Source organism: Oncorhynchus clarkii, chromosome 13, assembly GCF_045791955.1.
Source record: "Oncorhynchus clarkii lewisi isolate Uvic-CL-2024 chromosome 13, UVic_Ocla_1.0, whole genome shotgun sequence".
NCBI lineage: Eukaryota > Metazoa > Chordata > Actinopteri > Salmoniformes > Salmonidae > Oncorhynchus > Oncorhynchus clarkii.
Genome location: NC_092159.1, coordinates 16236336 through 16251798, shown reverse-complemented (window position 1 = coordinate 16251798; position 15463 = coordinate 16236336). Strand labels below are relative to the sequence as shown.

At 45.2% G+C, this 15463-nt stretch overlaps 1 protein-coding gene across 1 annotated transcript in view; it reads left to right on the top strand.

The window, feature by feature from the left end:
• LOC139424509 (xylosyltransferase 1-like) overlaps window positions 1-13770 on the top strand; it is a 140185-nt gene extending 126415 nt beyond the window's left edge. Inside the window, exons 10-11 of the mRNA XM_071176431.1 lie at window positions 6604-6937; window positions 10083-13770. Coding sequence (XP_071032532.1) covers window positions 6604-6937; window positions 10083-10420 — 672 coding nt within the window. The 3' untranslated portion in view covers window positions 10421-13770. The remainder of the gene's footprint in view (window positions 1-6603; window positions 6938-10082) is intronic.
• The last annotated feature ends 1693 nt before the right edge of the window (window positions 13771-15463 follow it).

The window sequence follows — 15463 nt, the reverse complement described above, 5'->3', positions numbered from 1 at the left end:
TCCAACCAACCAGATCACATCTGGTCTTGATTTAAAAAAAAATAAAATACTGTGTGTGCGTGCGTGCATGTGTGTGTGTGTGCGAAACAGACAAAGGCCCCCAGGGTCCTGTTGGGTTCTGGGCCTTATTAGTGTCAGTCTTTGTGTATGGAGGTAATGCAGGTGTTGAATGCAGCTAGACCCAGGCCCGGAGCACTCCCCTGGGACAGCTTGAGATAGCTGGCATCCTTACCCACGTCCTCTGTTTGTCAATTAAGATCTATGGAGAGGGGGGTAGGGAAGGGGGGGGGGTAATAGGTAGAGCGAGGGAATGAAAAGGGGATGCATGCTACAGGGTGAGGTAATGAGAAAGGGATGCATGCTACAGGGTGAGGGAATGAAAAGGGGATGCATGCTACAGGGTGAGGTAATGAAAAGGGGATGCATGCTACAGGGTGAGGGAATGAAAAGGGATGCATGCTACAGGGTGAGGGAATGAGAAAGGGATGCATGCTACAGGGTGAGGGAATGAGAAAGGGGATGCATGCTACAGGGTGAGGGAATGAGAAAGGGATGCATGCTACAGGGTGAGGTAATGAGAAAGGGATGCATGCTACAGGGTGAGGGAATGAAAAGGGGATGCATGCTACAGGGTGAGGTAATGAAAAGGGGATGCATGCTACAGGGTGAGGGAATGAGAAAGGGATGCATGCTACAGGGTGAGGGAATGAGAAGGGGATGCATGCTACAGGGTGAGGGAATGAGAAGGGGATGCATGCTACAGGGTGAGGGAATGAAAAGGGGATGCATGCTACAGGGTGAGGGAATGAGAAAGGGATGCATGCTACAGGGTGAGGGAATGAAAAGGGGATGCATGCTACAGGGTGAGGGAATGAGAAAGGGATGCATGCTACAGGGTGAGGGAATGAAAAGGGGATGCATGCTACAGGGTGAGGGAATGAGAAGGGGATGCATGCTACAGGGTGAGGGAATGAGAAGGGGATGCATGCTACAGGGTGAGGGAATGAGAAGGGGATGCATGCTACAGGGTGAGGGAATGTAAAGGGATGCATGCTACAGGGTGAGGGAATGAAAAGGGGATGCATGCTACAGGGTGAGGGAATGAGAAGGGGATGCATGCTACAGGGTGAGGGAATGAGAAAGGGATGCATGCTACAGGGTGAGGGAATGAGAAAGGGATGCATGCTACAGGGTGAGGGAATGTAAAGGGGATGCATGCTACAGGGTGAGGGAATGAGAAAGGGATGCATGCTACAGGGTGAGGGAATGAAAAGGGATGCATGCTACAGGGTGAGGGAATGAGAAGGGGATGCATGCTACAGAGTGAGGGAATGAGAAGGGATGCATGCTACAGGGTGAGGGAATGAGAAGGGATGCATGCTACAGGGTGAGGGAATGAAAAAGGGATGCATGCTACAGGGTGAGGGAATGTGAAGGGAATGCATGCTACAGGGTGAGGGAATGTAAAGGGGATGCATGCTACAGGGTGAGGGAATGAAAAGGGGATGCATGCTACAGGGTGAGGTAATGAAAAGGGATGCATGCTACAGGGTGAGGGAATGAGAAAGGGGATGCATGCTACAGGGTGAGGGAATGAAAAGGGGATGCATGCTACAGGGTGAGGGAATGTAAAGGGGATGCATGCTACAGGGTGAGGGAATGAGAAGGGGATGCATGCTACAGGGTGAGGGAATGAAAAGGGGATGCATGCTACAGGGTGAGGGAATGTAAAGGGAATGCATGCTACAGGGTGAGGGAATGTAAAGGGGATGCATGCTACAGGGTGAGGGAATGAAAAGGGGATGCATGCTACAGGGTGAGGTAATGAAAAGGGATGCATGCTACAGGGTGAGGGAATGAGAAAGGGGATGCATGCTACAGGGTGAGGGAATGAAAAGGGGATGCATGCTACAGGGTGAGGTAATGAAAAGGGATGCATGCTACAGGGTGAGGGAATGAGAAAGGGGATGCATGCTACAGGGTGAGGGAATGTAAAGGGGATGCATGCTACAGGGTGAGGGAATGAGAAGGGGATGCATGCTACAGGGTGAGGGAATGAGAAGGGGATGCATGCTACAGGGTGAGGGAATGAGAAAGGGATGCATGCTACAGGGTGAGGGAATGTAAAGGGATGCATGCTACAGGGTGAGGGAATGAAAAGGGGATGCATGCTACAGGGTGAGGGAATGAGAAGGGGATGCATGCTACAGGGTGAGGGAATGAGAAAGGGATGCATGCTACAGGGTGAGGGAATGAGAAAGGGATGCATGCTACAGGGTGAGGGAATGAGAAAGGGATGCATGCTACAGGGTGAGGGAATGAGAAAGGGATGCATGCTACAGGGTGAAGGAATGAGAAAGGGATGCATGCTACAGGGTGAGGGAATGTAAAGGGGATACATGCTACAGGGTGAGGGAATGTAAAGGGGATGCATGCTACAGGGTGAGGGAATGTAAAGGGGATGCATGCTACAGGGTGAGGGAATGAGAAAGGGATGCATGCTACAGGGTGAGGGAATGTAAAGGGATGCATGCTACAGGGTGAGGGAATGTAAAGGGATGCATGCTACAGGGTGAGGGAATGTAAAGGGGATGCATGCTACAGGGTGAGGGAATGAGAAAGGGATGCATGCTACAGGGTGAGGGAATGAGAAAGGGATGCATGCTACAGGGTGAGGTAATGAGAAAGGGATGCATGCTACAGGGTGAGAGAATGAGAAGGGATGCATGCTACAGGGTGAGGGAATGAGAAAGGGATGCATGCTACAGGGTGAGGGAATGAGAAAGGGATGCATGCTACAGGGTGAGGGAATGTAAAGGGGATGCATGCTACAGGGTGAGGGAATGAGAAAGGGATGCATGCTACAGGGTGAGGGAATGAAAAAGGGATGCATGCTACAGGGTGAGGGAATGAGAAAGGGATGCATGCTACAGGGTGAGGGGTTTGACTCCAGGGTTTCCAGATCAGCAGTGAAGGACAGGGGTGGCTGGTAGCAGTAGTACTACTGTTCTGTCACTAAGTCAAGTGTGAGTTAAGATCATACACTTAAACAAGCTGAGGTGTTGGACCAGGGTTTGAAGTGAAGTGTAGAGAAAAGGTCGGAGGTCATCGGATGAACCTGAAGTGGGTCAGAGGTTAATCCCTGTTTGACCGGTTCTCAGGTGGTCAGTACGGTCGTACACTCAATGAACTGTGGATTTGTAGCTGTGTTACTGTTTGTCTCCACTCTCCAGAATACAGTCGCTTCAGGAGATTCATTAAAATTCTATTTCAAGATATGAAAAGTATGATTCATTTTCAATGAGAATATTGCATTTCCATTCACTTCCTGAATTGATGGAGTTGAAATAGAATTGAGCCAAAACCATTACTGAAATCCAATGTTATCTATGCCCATAGTACCTTACCCAGATTTCTCACAGAACAATTTAGAGTCGGGAGGCGGTAGCCTGCAGCCAGTGGGTTATAGTGGCATTTCCTCAGTCAATACGCTTTTGATTTCAGTCTGTGGCCTAGAATCAAACCACTGACAATCAATGTGATGTTTATGGTGTGATATGCCAGTGAGGAAAACTGAAATAGAATAGAAAACAAATTGAATAGAATCAATAAGAATAGAATAGATTATAATGAATTAGCATGAGGGATACTCTTCCAGACCTGCAGAGAATGAATAGCATAGCTGATAGACGTTCTAGTTAAGGATGTTGAGGATACTAACAGGGAAAGTAGTAGTTTGGTAGAGAAAATAGGGGTCGGTAACATTATTGAGTTGAAGGGTACCAATTTTGCACACTAAATTGAGGTGAATTGAATTGAAGGGAGGCAGGGCAATATCCTCCAGTTGTTGTTGCAGACATTGTGAAACACACACATACACACAACCACACACACATACACACAACCACAAACACAAACACAAGGAAAATATGGTTTTGGTTGAGAAAATACAGGTCAGTTGAATTACAAAATTGAATTATGGAAGTGCATCACAGGCTGGCAAGATCCACTTATGGCTCAGGCAGTGTGAAAACACACATACACACAACCACACACACAACCACAAACACACACACATACACACAAACACAAGGAAAATATGGTTTTGGTTGAGAAAATACAGGTCAGTTGAATTACAAAATGAATTACGGAAGTGCATCACAGGCTGGCAAGATCCACTTATGGCTCAGGCAGTGTGAAAACACGCACACATACACACACGTACACACAGACACACAAGGACAATCTAGTTTTGATAGAGAGAATAGAGGTCAGTTAAATTACAAAATTGAATTACCAAAGTCCATCACTTTACAAAACTACAAAACACACACACACATGCACACACACACACACACACACACACACACACACACACACACACACACACACACACACACACACACACACACACACACTAATGTGAAGAGTGAATTAAAGTGAAAGCCAAGATCCTCTCACAGTTTATGTTTTCCGACATCGTGACACACACACACACACACACGCACCGCACCACACCACACCACACCACTAATTTCTCTGTGGAGGTTGAGTCTATTTATAGTGTATAGACTCATTTCTCAGTCGGCCTAATATTGAGTGGAGTGTTCCAGTCAGCCCATTGATCTGTGGTCTGGTGTTAATCACTGGGTGTAAGGATGAGCATATCCTCAAGCCTTCACCATCCCTTCTCATCAACCCTCCTCCTCATCATCCCTCATCCTCATCATCATCATCCCTCCTCATCATACCTCATCCTCATCATTCTTCCTCATCATCATCCCTCATCATCATCATCCCTCATCACCCTCATCATCCCTCCTCATCATCCCTATTCATCATCCCTCTTCATCATCTCTCCTCATCATCCCTCCTCATCATCTCTCATCAACTTCCCTCCTCATGTTTCCACAAGCGCCTTAGATTAATCTGCATCCTCTTTCTCTCTGTCCTCCTTCACTATCTCTGATCTTCACTCTCTGTCTTCCTTCACTATCTCTAATCTTCACTCTGTCCTCCTTCACTATCTCTGATCTTCACTCTCTGTCCTCCTTCACTATCTCTGATCTTCACTCTCTGTCCTCCTACACTCTCTGTCCATCCATCTCACTATATATAGTCATGTCTCTGAGTACAGTATACCAAACATTAAGAAACCCTAAAGTGTCGAAAGCGTTCCATTAGGATGCTGGCCAACGTTGACCCCAATGCTTCCCACATTTGTGTCAAGTTGGCTGGATGTCCTTTGGGTGGTGAACCATTCTTGATACACATGGGAAACTGTGGAGCGTGAAAAACCCAGCAGCGTTGCAGTTCTTGACACAAACCAGTGTCCCTGGCACCTACTACCATACCCCATTCAAAGTCACTTCATATTTTGAGTTGCCCATTCACCCTCTGCATGGCACGCAAACACAATCCCTGTCTCAATTGTCTTGAGGCTTAAAAATGATCCTCCCCTTCATCTACACTGATTGAAGTGGATTTAACAAGTGACAGCAATAAGCGATCATAGCTTTGACCTGGATTCACCTGGTCAGTCTAATGTTTTGTATCGTCAGTTTATATCATCATGCTCTCTCTGCCTGTATTCTCCATCTCTCTCTCTTTCTCTCAGTATCTAAGTTATTCATCTCTCACCTCTCTCCCCTCCAGCAATAGTCTTAACCAAATTAAATGGAGTTAGGGCTTTTCATCTTCCCATCTCTCTCTCTCTCTCTGTTTGTCTGTCTGTCTCTCTCTCTCTGTCTCTCTGTCTCTCTGTCTCTCTCTTTCTAAGTCTCTATTTCTTCTGCTCTCTCTCTCTCTCTCTCTCTCTCTCTCTCTCTCTCTCTCTCTCTCTATGGCTCTCTCTATGTCTCTGTCTGTGTTGTTATAGATTGATCCCCAGCCCCCCAGAGGGTTAGTCAAGGTGTTCACTCTTCACTCAACATATACACTGCTGCCTCAGTCGGCCTGTCCATCGATCACACAGGAAGCTGCAAACCAACACTCACATTACACATCAACTGAGACTATCTTACGTAGACATACTGGAAATCCTGTATAAGCCTATACACATAGAAAGTATAGACATAGACATACTGGAAATCACATAATGCACTACTCTAGACATGATAGGTAACGGCTGTACTAATGTTTGAAGCTGCACATCAATGCTGACATTACAGATGAAGTGAGACTAGTATACAGATGTAGGATCTTAATTTGAACCAGTTTGCTACAGCATTATTCCTAAGGGAAAATCAAGTCTGAAAATGTCAAAGTGGAAAGCCTTTTTAGACCTGGGTGATCAAATTAAGATCCCACATCTGTACACACTGGAAATCACGAGTCTGTACAGTAGACATGATCCATGATGGTTGTGTGAATGGTGTGGGATACATATTATATCACAACTACAATTTCCCATGACATTACAGTGTAGAGACAAATTCATATTCAGCCTATTTTTCTGTTCTTCATTTGCCTCAGTTAATGTTGTATGCAAAGTATGCATGAAATACATTATACGGTTGGACATTTCAGATCCAGTGAATTAATTACACAACTCCCTTTTCTCTCGCCTTCCCCCCTCCGTCCCTTCCTCCATCCCTCTCTCAGATCGGCACAGAGTGGGATGCCAAAGAGCGCATGTTCCGTAACTTCGGTGGTCTGATGGGTCCCATGGACGAGACGGTCGGGATGCAGCGGTGGTCCAAGGGCCCCAACGTGACCGCCACCGTGGTGTGGATCGACCCCACCAACGTCATCGCTGCCACCTACGATATCCTGATCGACGCCAGCGCAGAGTACACCCACTACAGACCCCCCCTGAACCAGCCTCTCAGGCCTGGGGTGTGGACCATACGGGTGTTGCATCACTGGAGCCCTGTGGCCGAGACAAGGTTTCTGATTAGTCCGCTGGCTTATATGAAGCATCAGCCTATAAGACAAGGTAAGAGTACAGCCACAGACACACACACACCACTGGCTTATAACAAGCACTAGTCTGTACGGTAAGGTAAGAGTACAGCCACAGACACACACACCACTGGCTTATAACAAGCACTAGTCTGTACGGTAAGGTAAGAGTACAGCCACAGACACACACACACCACTGGCTTATAACAAGCACTAGTCTGTACGGTAAGGTAAGAGTACAGCCACAGACACACACATACCACTGGCTTATAACAAGCACTAGCCTGTACGGTAAGGTAAGAGTACAGCCACAGACACACACACCACTGGCTTATAACAAGCACTAGTCTGTACGGTAAGGTAAGAGTACAGCCACAGACACACACATACCACTGGCTTATAACAAGCACTAGCCTGTACGGTAAGGTAAGAGTACAGCCACAGACACACACACCACTGGCTTATAACAAGCACTAGTCTGTACGGTAAGGTAAGAGTACAGCCACAGACACACACATACCACTGGCTTATAACAAGCACTAGCCTGTACGGCAAGGTAAGAGATAGGCCTATATATAGTGCAGGTCTACAAGTGACATGAGTGTCAGTCTGTGATGTATGTGATATAATTGATGCAGTGTGTCTTGTCATGTTATAGGCCTATCATGGATACACACGCAAACACAAAAGCACATTTCCCATGAGGCCCTGCTGTGTTTACGATGCTCTTTCTAATCAACCCTCTGAGCCGTTGGAAGCCCCAGTTGTTTGTCACCAAGTCGACCGTAATCACACTCAGTGTTTCTCATACATACTAAACAGTATGTTAAACACCTCCATATCACGCCGAGGAACACAATTACACAATTAAATCAATCTGCCTGTGTTAACTATAAGGGACCAGGACCCCTATTGTTTTAGCTAGAGTAATCGGCTGCTGTGAAAGTCACCCGAGAGTTGAGATGCTAACCTCGGGTGTGGAGGCATATTCACAGCCCGACCTGTTTTATAATCGCACTGAGACCATTTTTAATTATGAACAGAATCAACAAATAAAAGTTAGCAGGCTTTGCCCTGGCGCGCCGTGGGGTTTGGGGCCATGTGTGCGAGTGAGGAGAGAGGAAGCTAAAATATTCATCAATTGTTCATGAGTGTTTTTGTTTGTTTGATAGTTCGCTCGTTTGCTTTTTCTCTCAGTTGGAAATCCCTGTTGATGGGAACAGAAAATGGATTAACTCCACTTCCCCTCAAACTCCAAACTCTGTACTAGCACCTAGTCAGAATGCTAAATTCACTCCCAAAGACTTTGGAGATGAGAGTAAATCGACGCCCTTTCTCCACTGTTTATGGAAGATAATCCTGAGACGTACTGCTATGCTCTCTGAGGTTATACTGTTGTTGAAATGTTTTATTACCTAAGTGAGGCGACACTGAGCTCTACTTTAGATTGTTTTACACTAAACTTTTTGGGTTAAAATAGCCCAGTTGGCCCATAATGCAAACAGTAGTCCTAAACTAGATCCACTGCAGCATAGAAACTATGGAAACCTGTGCGCTTCAGTATCAAACAGCCTTATATGGACTACAGTACAGTAGTTATCCATTGAGACAGTACTGAGGATAAAAACCTTTATGGGCTAGTTTCCCAGACACGGATTAAGCCTGGTCTTGGACAAAGAAGCACTTTCAATTGAGAATCCTTTTTAGTGTCTGGGAAAGCAGCCTTCCGGCTCCTACTCCTGTTGGATGGGGTTAGATGTCCTTAGATCCCATAGTCCTGAAGGTCGTGGTGGCAGTAATCCTGCAGCCTTGGCCTCCTCTCCACCTGCTTCCCATACAGATTTACAACCCTGACTATCTCCAGGTCTTTCTACTGCACGTAGCCTTCGTGGTGTGTCTTCTGTTGTTGCCCTGGCTTAGCGCTGGCACCGTGGGCCCTCGCACGCACGCACACACACACACACACACACACACACACACACACACACACACACACACCCGCACGCACACACACACACACACACACAGTAAAGTCGGTAGTTGGCACCGGGCAGTGGCAAGCTTGGCAGAACAACCAGGTGTCTGACTGCATCTCTGCCGCTAGCCCGTGAAAATGCTAGCGGCTAACAGGGTGCAGGGTGCGATCCCGGCACTGGCAGAGAGAGAGGGAGAGGAGAGGAGAGCTGGGCTAGCGTACAATAGCCAGGCTGAGGAGGGACGGCAAGCGCCCCGGTGTTAGGAGCACTGAGGAATGTACAGCTTTACCTTCAGGAGTTTTAGGGATGAGGTCATGGTCTCGTCTCGTCTCTGCCCCCTAGCTTCCAATGGCTTTATAAAAAGACACGAGGAACAGTCGTTGAGTTGTTTTACCAATTTGTGGCTTAGGCAATTATTTTATCTCTTGAGGGTATGAAGAGGCTTATAAATGTATGGTGTGTGAGAAGATGGTCCTATCTGCCTCCTAGCTTCCAATGGCTTCATAAAGAGACACTAAGTGCAGTCATTGAGACACTTGGTGCAGTCTCCCACTTTGTGGCTTAGGCTTACCCTAGAGAAATCAATAGCATGTGATTAACCAGTGACACAAAGTTTGGTCTCATCAAATGAGTTCACAGTTCCATTCCACCCTTTACAATCAAGTCAAAGTGGTGAACATGAACAATCCATTTATGAACACTATCTCCAGGACAGTCTCGCCATAAAACATGACAATCCATTTATGAACACTATCTCCAGGACAGTCTCAACATAAAACATGAACAATCCCTTTATGAACACTATCTCCAGGACAGTCTCGCCATAAAACATGAACAATCCCTTTATGAACACTATCTCCAGGACAGTCTCGCCATAAAACATGAACAATCCCTTTATGAACACTATCTCCAGGACAGTCTCACCATAAAACATGAACAATCCATTTATGAACACTATCTATAGGACAGTCTCACCATAAAACATGAACAATCCCTTTATGAACACTATCTCCAGGACAGTCTCGCCATAAAACATGAACAATCCATTTATGAACACTATCTCCAGGACAGTCTCACCATAAAACATGAACAATCCCTTTTTGTCCCCCTCTTTCTCTCGCTTCATCTCTCTCTTCATCTCTCTCTCCATCTCTCTCTTCATCTCTCTCTTCATCTCTCTCCCGCTCGCTCTCCCTCCCCCAGAGGACACGCTGAAGCTCCACAATGGACCAGCCAAGAACAGTTATATGGAGCAGAGCTTCCACGGACTCAACCCCGTGCTCAACATCCCTGTACACCTGGGCCAGGTGGAGCAGGCTAAGCGCAACGCCGCCCTGACTGGCCCCGCCTTGGAGCACTGGGTAGACGGCCTGGTGGGTGCGATGTGGGAGGCTGGGGACGTGTGTTCCACCTCCATGACAGGGGGACCTGGAACATCCTGCCCCGTCATGCAGACCTGCGCCAAGACCCCCTGGAGCTCGCTCAGCCCGGACCCCAAGTCCCAGCTGGTTCCGCCGCACGCCGACGGGCGCATCAGGTAGCAGTGGCGCCTCCGGCTGGACGGGAGGCCACACTGCCGGTCTTAAGTTTAAATAATTTATTTTTTAAGTCTCCTTTTTTTTCAGTCGACGTAATGGATCAGAAAAGAAGAGAAAAGACAGAAGTTGTGTTTTTTTTAAGGTTGGTTGGAGGTTGTAGGAACGTTGAAGAGGAAGAGAATGTCTGGGGAAGGTTCTGTGGTGTTTCAGACTCCTGAAGTCTTCCTCTTTGGGGGTTTTGCCGGCTTTGTCGTGTTCTGTTTCCCAATGTATTTATTTGAATCTCACCGCTGAGTTTACTGTGATTGATGCTGTGTCCGACGTAGAGACAAATGTTGCTTTGCCAAGCACCTAGTAAGGCCGCCTAGTCTGCTGCTAAATGGAAGAGCGATTGAGAAGTCAGTCAGAAGTCAGAGTGTTCGGGTGGAACAGGATAGTCGACACTGGTAGTGGACCAAGTTCTGGGCCCGTATTCACAAAGCCTCTCAGAGTACGAGTGCTGATTTAGAATCAGTTTTCTCTTTTAAATCATAATGAATATGATTATATAGACAGGGCGGGACCTGGTCCTAGATCAGCACTTCTACTCTGAGGTGCTTTGTGAATACGAGGCCTGCTTCTCATGTTTGGTTTGGCCTACATGTAGGGAGATAGACTGAACCGCAACCTCGGAGGGTGTCGCGAAGATGTATCTTTAAAAAAAAAAAGCAAAATTCCTTGCCTCGATCTTTGCGTATGACTGACAAAGTTACTATGGCACAGCACTACTTATTGACTTTCAGTGCCTGAACAGGAGAAAGGTGTGTGGGTGTGACTGGACTATGGAGAGGCATTAGTGCCAGTAGAAGTTGAATTCAATTCATGAATGATTGAAACTAGATTCAGTTCCTATTGGCACTGATATCACTCCATACTGGACAGCCTGAAACTTGAAATGAAAGTATATCAGCTGTGCTTTCGCAAGAAAACAGACATTCTCAAGCTTATTTTTTCATTTCCTTTTCTAAGATGTTTTGTTAATTTGCTTTTAACGACAGTTTATGTTGCAAGTATGAAACAGAATATTTCTCAAAGTTATTGTAGAGTGAATGGAGTGAGTTGTCCACAAGTTGCTATTTATTTATAAGTTTATATAAATACAGAATATTTTTAGTCAATGACTAAATGACTACAACGCTGCTTTGGCAGCTCGATAAATATTTTTTTGTAAAGAGAAACTGCCTTTATTTACAAAGGCCGATGCCCCAATGAACCTGTATACCTATTTTGGGCGCAACAAACCTAATGCCCGCCTGTGTGTCCGTGTTGTCCGGTCTGAATAGCTCTTCCTGTCTTGGTTCTTTCGTTGACTGTTTGCCAAGTCTTCATCACACGGGGAAGCACCCAGGACTGAAAGGTCACAGAAAGGTCAGCTTCCTCCTGACAACCTCCCTAACAGAGAAGTATACAACAAAAAGACAGAAACTCTCCAAAATGTGTGTTGAAGTCATTTCATGGCGATGTTACATTTCCTACTCGGTTCCGTGTCAGTACCAGGATGTTAGTGATTGATGATGCTGTTCATGCTGTGGCAAAAATGGAAACAAATAGTGAATTATATCTTGTATCTTGATCAACGAACTGTTGGATTGGGCCCAGGCAACTTTGGTTTTCACCTGTTCTACTACATGCTAAGTTCTTTTGCTGCCATCAAGACTCTCTCTCAGTGTACCACAGTTCAAACATAGCCTAGAGCACAGTGCCCCCTTCTCCAACCACCATGGAGGGTAACTACGATCTGCCGCTTCGCCTGTTTGGCTTCAACTCAATTCTCCTCACAACCTAATTTGGTCCCAATTTAGAATCCAATCTGTGATTGTCAACATGATTTGGCAGTCAAACGTGCTAAGTGAATGTTTTCACCAGGGCTCATCAGCGATCATTAGTGAGTTAATCAATGGCCCAAGTTCACCTTGGACCTTGTTGGATGTATCGATCCTAATAAGTGTCAGTCCTGTCACTCAAACTTGAACTGTTGTGTGTTGTTGCCATGGTTACAAAGAAGGGCAATTTTGCCTATATAGGGCTCGCCAGCTTCTAGTGCTAAAACCCGGAAGTGAGTTACCTTTGGTTTGTTCAGCCTTTCCTATGGGGAAAGAATGGGGTTTTGGGATAAACACTGAAAATAAGGTCAGAGGTTAACACAGGCTTAGGAGATCTTATACAGTACACTTTGTTCTATGAGATAATATCAGTCAGTTAACATGACCTTTATTCATTATGAAGCCTTTATGTGACGTTAGCTGATGAAGATTATCTCCTAGAACAAAACGTATAAGATCTCCTAAGCCTGTGTTAACCACAGACCTTATTTTCAGTGTTTATCCAAAAACCCTACAAAATTGCCATTCATTTTCCCATAGGCTTTGTCCAACAAACCATGGAGGATTTAGTGCCTACAAAAAGACTCTGTTACTATTTCTCTGTATTAGCTAGCTAGCTAGCTAATAACATTAACAGCTAGATACAGATGTGACCCTGACCTCCTTTCACTGGCAGTGCCATTGTCACATTGAAACGAATACTTAAATTGACGAATACTTTGCCCATTGTTCAAAAGTACAATTATCATTCTCGAGAAGTGAATTGAAATATGTTACTCGATGTAAAAGTCCTATTTTGTTACAAAAAAATGAAGAAAATGTACATAAATATTTTGGATTGAAAATATGTTTAAAACTCATTCTATGTAAATACCGATGCAGTGTGGAAAGATTATGAAGTGGAATTATAGTAAAAGAAGAACTGATAGCTAGTGTTACTTGTTGCTAGTTGGGCACAGAGTGATTTTAGGTACATAACCTGTTTCAATGTTTTGGACAGATCTAAGGAGTAAGGAATGACTCAGAATTGGGTAAAGCTTTTAATATTATTCTTCGCCTTTCAGAGAACATCATGACAGATTGTTGTTCTCTCTGCTGGAATGTATTATTCAGCAACTGTTGCACAAACGTCTCTGAACTCAACGTTTCCCGAAGTGTCTGGGGAAAACGTCAAAGTTTCCTAAAGTTTCAGGGGGAAACTCTGTGCCTTAGCCATCTATCTATACTCCTGCCTAGGGGACTCTTCAAACGTTCTGTCCGTCTATGAGCATTAAATTGTTACGGTCATTTTTACTTTCCACAAAAAGTGAAAGAAGAGCACCAAGAGTTAGTCGACGTGATTTGATGAAATCTGTAACACCAAAAAAGATGTCCGCTGTTGTAAATACCATGCCTTCTTGTCTTTCGCTTTTACATTTTTGTGGATTGTTTTTTTTGTTGGTACATTTTTCTCTGACTGCTTTCTTTTGAAATAAAAGAGCTCTCTCTAAATCTTGTCTCGTTATTGTGTGAATTTCTATTCTTAAACACTTCAAGTTTATGACATCACGAAATCCTTGTAACACATGTCCTTCTCAATTATTTATGCACGTTTAAGTAGCCATAATTGCATTTTACTATGGAAACAAAGCGTAAATTACCCCGTAATTAAAGTGATAGCACAGTCAAACAGTTAAGTCATTCCCACAGTTGTTTAATAATCACCCCAGCTTCACCCTCTTAAGTATTTGTTTCATTACTTGAAGTTGCTTCCACATGTTTTCCATGACTTAACTGAAGAATCAACCTGCCGTCGTCAGCTGTTGAGCACCAGAGACGCGTACACTATGCATGTGGCATCTCTCCTGTTTTCAGAGTGGAGAGAGTTCAGGCCTTAAACAAATACTGTACCATATGTCTCAGAGGCAGGCAACCGTGTGTTAAAACAAACCACCTCAAACACAATATGCAGTAGCCAGAGATTCGGCTTCCCCTTTGCCTTCCATAGATAATACATCTAGAAAACAGGGGACCTCACCTACAGTCAAACAATCCTCTTTCAATGTGCTGTGCGATGAATGATGCCACCATCGTTTGTGGAGGTCTGACCAGAGAGAACCACTTGGGGATTCTGTGATCGTCTTCCCATCCTTCGTCATCAGAACAGAATAGGGGTTCTGTGTGATCCTCCCGGGCCTCTATCATCACACACACACAATCATCCCACACATCTTCCCGGGCCTCTATCATCACACACGATCACAGGGTGTACTGAGCCTCTGACAGGCCCAGATCAAAGGGACACTACAGACCATAAGATCTCACAACGCTCCCACAAGGCTCCGAACACGCCGGATAATTAGTCCAGGGTGACTGGAAGGAGAGAGTGCGTGTTTGTGTGTCTGTGTCTGCTTAGTGAGTGTGATATCACATCTGTGAGGAGTGTGTCTGCATGCATGTGTGTATACAGTACGTGTGTCCGCCCGCGTGTGTCACATCTGTGAGGAGTGTGTGTTTTACGGGGGGGGGGGGGGGTCCCATCTGTGTGAAGAGTTTCTAACAATGTACATAAGCCACATCTTGCAGAGTAGTTTTATTCACTATCTCTGACATGAAACAAACCCGTAGGTCTCATCCAACACATGTAAAACGTGACAGTGAGACAACAACAGCGGTATCTCCTGAGGCGCATCACATTAATGTGACAGCCAACGTTTAAAAGGTGTTCTAATAAAGTTCAGAGATCAAAGCGGAATGTGAACAGCATCACACATGAAACAGCTGAGGAGCTAATGACACAAGCAGCGTATCCCTACAGGTGTTGGGACTAGCACACAGACATGCTATTGTGCTTAACGTTAAGTTTTGTACTATTATTGTGGGTCAAAATCGAATAAATATGTTTGAAGATGTTTTCATCTTTAACGTGGTATTTGCCATAGGAGCAGGGTTTAAAGTAAGGCGGTATGGTGTCCAGGCAAAACAAGGTGTGACTTTGTCTCAAATACAAGAAGTGAAAGGTTACATTTTACCATACCTCCCGGGTCAGCTATAACACGGCTTGGGGTGAAATGTAACAGTTTAAAAATCATGCGTAAATCATGACATGCAACAAGATACTGAAAGCCTTTATCGAGAACATGAGAACAACATTGCCATGTTTAACATTTTGTGTGGCAGAAATAATAAAGTCATAAAATGTATA